This window comes from Zea mays, chromosome 1 (genome assembly GCF_902167145.1).
Source record: "Zea mays cultivar B73 chromosome 1, Zm-B73-REFERENCE-NAM-5.0, whole genome shotgun sequence".
NCBI lineage: Eukaryota > Viridiplantae > Streptophyta > Magnoliopsida > Poales > Poaceae > Zea > Zea mays.
In genome coordinates, this window is record NC_050096.1 from 28,712,152 (window position 1) to 28,715,288 (window position 3,137).

Below are 3,137 nucleotides of genomic sequence, written 5' to 3' on the forward strand. Positions count from 1 at the left end.
TATAGCACTTAATTATTTTAACTCTATTTTAGTTTCTATTTGTATCATATGTTTATTAATATAATAAACTTGGATAAGCAACGAAAGGTCTAAGATGCTTTCAAATCTATACCACTGAAAAGTGCTAGTTTAAAATAGTTTCACAAAAAATGAACCCCTCTAAGTTAGCTTCTACCTTTTTAAAACAAATGTAGGTTCAAAAGGTTGAACAAAACGTATCATTAGGCACTGTTTTTCACTTAGTGCAGTTTAACACAGGAGATGTGATAGGGATAAATACGAGAGCTTAGATATGAGATCTTAGAATGAGGACCAAACTGAAGATTCAAAACTATATAAAGAGCCCTTATCTTTTGCCCAGCCTGCAGGCAGAAACATAACACACCATCTGCTAATCAGCTGAGCGCAGAGACCCAGAGTCCTCATGGCTGCTTTCTGGCTGCCGCTGCTGTTCTTCGCCAGCACAGTCGTGGTTCTTCGTACATGGAGAGCTCGAAGCATCGTCAACAAGGCAGGGCCAACGTACCCTCCGGGGCTGGAGCCATACCCGCTGATCGGGCACCTGCCACAGTTCTTGGCTAACCGGCACCGCGTGCTCGACTGGATGACCGAGGTGCTCGAGTGCCAGACCACGTGCACATTCGTGCTGCGCCGGCTTGGCGGCGTGCGGGGCGCGATCACGGCGAGCCCTGCGAACGTAGAGCACGTCCTGCGCACCAACTTCGACAACTACCCCAAGGGTCCCGTGTTCGCGTCGCTGCTGCACGACTTCCTCGGTCGGGGCATCTTCAACGCCGACGGAGAGGCCTGGCGCGCACAGCGGAAGGTTGCCAGCCACGAGTTCTCCACGCGCTCGCTCCGCGCCTTCGTGGCGCGCTGCGTGCACGCCGAGCTCCACGGCCGCCTCCTCCCGCTGCTGCGGCGCGCCGCGGCGTCCGGCTCCCCCCTCGACCTCCAGGACGCGCTCGAGCGGTTCGCGTTCGACAATATCTGTCGCGTCGCCTTCGACCGCGACCCGCGCCAGCTCGCGGACGATGGCGACGACACGGCGGACCGCACCTTCGCCGACGCGTTCCGTGACGCTGCGAACCTCAGCGTGGGCCGGTTCCGGTACGCGGTCCCGGGGTTTTGGAAGATCAAGAAAGCGCTGAACGTTGGCTCTGAAAAGCGGCTGCGGGAGTCCATCGCGACGGTGCACGATTTCGCCGATCGCATAGTCCAGTCGCGCCGGGAGGAGATGCTGAGAGCCGGCTTTGACAAGCACGACCTCCTGTCGCGGTTCATGGCGAGCCAGGACGAGTCCTACTCCGAGTCCAAGGTGCCCCTCCGCGACGTGGTGATCAGCTTCCTGCTCGCGGGGCGCGATACCACGTCGTCGGCGCTCACCTGGTTTTTCTGGCTGCTGTCCTCGCGGCCGGACGTGCAGCGCCGCATCCGCGACGAGGTCGCCGCTGTGCGCGCCCGGCGTGCTCAGGGCGACGTCGTCGGTTTCGACCTTGACGAGCTCCGCGAGATGCACTACGTGCACGCGGCCATCACGGAGTCGATGCGGCTGTACGCGCCGGTGCCAGTGAACTCGCTGCGGGCGGAGGCGGATGACTTCCTGCCCGACGGAACAGCCGTGCAGGCAGGGTGGTTCGTGACGTACAATTCATACGGGATGGGGCGCATGGAGTCAGTCTGGGGCGACGACGCGCGGGAGTACCGGCCGGAGCGGTGGCTCAGCCCTATTGACGGGACGTTCCGGCCGGACAGCCCGTACCGGTTCCTGGCGTTCCACGCGGGGCCCAGGCTGTGCTTGGGGAAGGAGATGGCGTACATCCAGATGAAGTCCATCGTGGCGTGCGTACTGGAGGAGCTCGACGTGGCCGTGGACGGCGCGTACCGGCCCCGGCAGGTCGCGTCGCTAACGCTGAGGATGGCGGACGGGCTCCCCGTGACCGTGAAGCCGAGACGGGGTTGACGAGCTGCTGTTGCGAACTTACAAACTATTATAACTACATCAGCTCCTACGTACACCAGGCACTGTTGACAGTTCGTTATCGTCTCGTGTTGCATTTTGGAGTCTCCCTTCTTTTTTTTTTGAAAGTGTTACCGGCTTATATTATTAATAATGTGCTCGCGTCCCTATCTTGTTCTCTTGTAGTTGAGTCAGGGTTTAGAGGTGGCCCCTTGTGACTTGTACACTCATGTTTTCGACGTCAATGGAGTCCAGTCTGTTCTGTGATTTGGTCTCTCTCAGTTGCTATACATAAGGAAAATTGTGATGATGTCTTGTCCGAACTGGCGAACTTAACAACCATAAGGCAGCCATCGTTGAGCTGCGGAAAACTCACATCTCCCCCGAGACTACAAAACTTCACTCTCCCCCGAGACTACAAAACTTCACTCCCAAATCTCATCCCACTCGTCGCTGCTAGGGGCCAGTAAAAATCATCATTTTTACAGGCGGGTAACTGAAGACCGCCAGTGAAAACCGTCTAAGTCGCAAGTCGCGGCATTTTTCACGCGCTACGCGGTTGTTAGTAATCGAACCGTAGACCTCACCCCTCGCGCATACTCTCCACTACCACTCCGTCTATGACATGCCTTGTGTCTAGTTTGTAGTTGTTTTCTCCACATATTACAACCATTTGAGTGTAAATTGCTTATTTGAGACCCTAAACGAATTCAAATAAAAAAGTTGTCAACTACAAAGATAAATAACTTTTGAAGTTCTACAACTTTTATTTTGACACTTTTTTCATCTGAGGTAGTTTGCAAAATTTGGATTTTAAATTTGACATACTTAGATTCAATTTTTGAGAACCGAAATGAGTTCAAATAAAAAAGTTGTCAACTACAAAGTTTCATAACTTTTAGAGATCTACAACTTTTATTTTGGTGGTTTTGTCATACAAGGTCGTTTGAAAAACTCGAAAAATTAAGGATAAAAATGATTTCTAGTGGCGGTTCCTTAAGAAAACCGCCACTAGAAATCGTATTTCTACTGGCGGTTTTCTTAAGAAAACCGCCAGTAGAAATACGATTTCTAGTGGCGGTTTTCTGAAGGAACCGCCACTAGAAATAGCACAGTCGGTGGATAACTGGATCCGTCTGTAAAAATATATCGTTCCGCAGGTGTTAAACCTTTTTCT

At 52.8% G+C, this 3,137-nt stretch overlaps 1 protein-coding gene across 1 annotated transcript; it reads left to right on the forward strand.

Moving 5' to 3' along the window:
* The first annotated feature begins 379 nt into the window (after window positions 1-379).
* On the forward strand, window positions 380-2,227 carry LOC103633048 (cytochrome P450 94B3). Its single transcript, XM_008654735.3, has one exon. The coding sequence runs from the start codon at window positions 425-427 to the stop codon at window positions 1,961-1,963; it is 1,539 nt and encodes a 512-aa protein (XP_008652957.1). The 5' UTR covers window positions 380-424; the 3' UTR covers window positions 1,964-2,227.
* The last annotated feature ends 910 nt before the right edge of the window (window positions 2,228-3,137 follow it).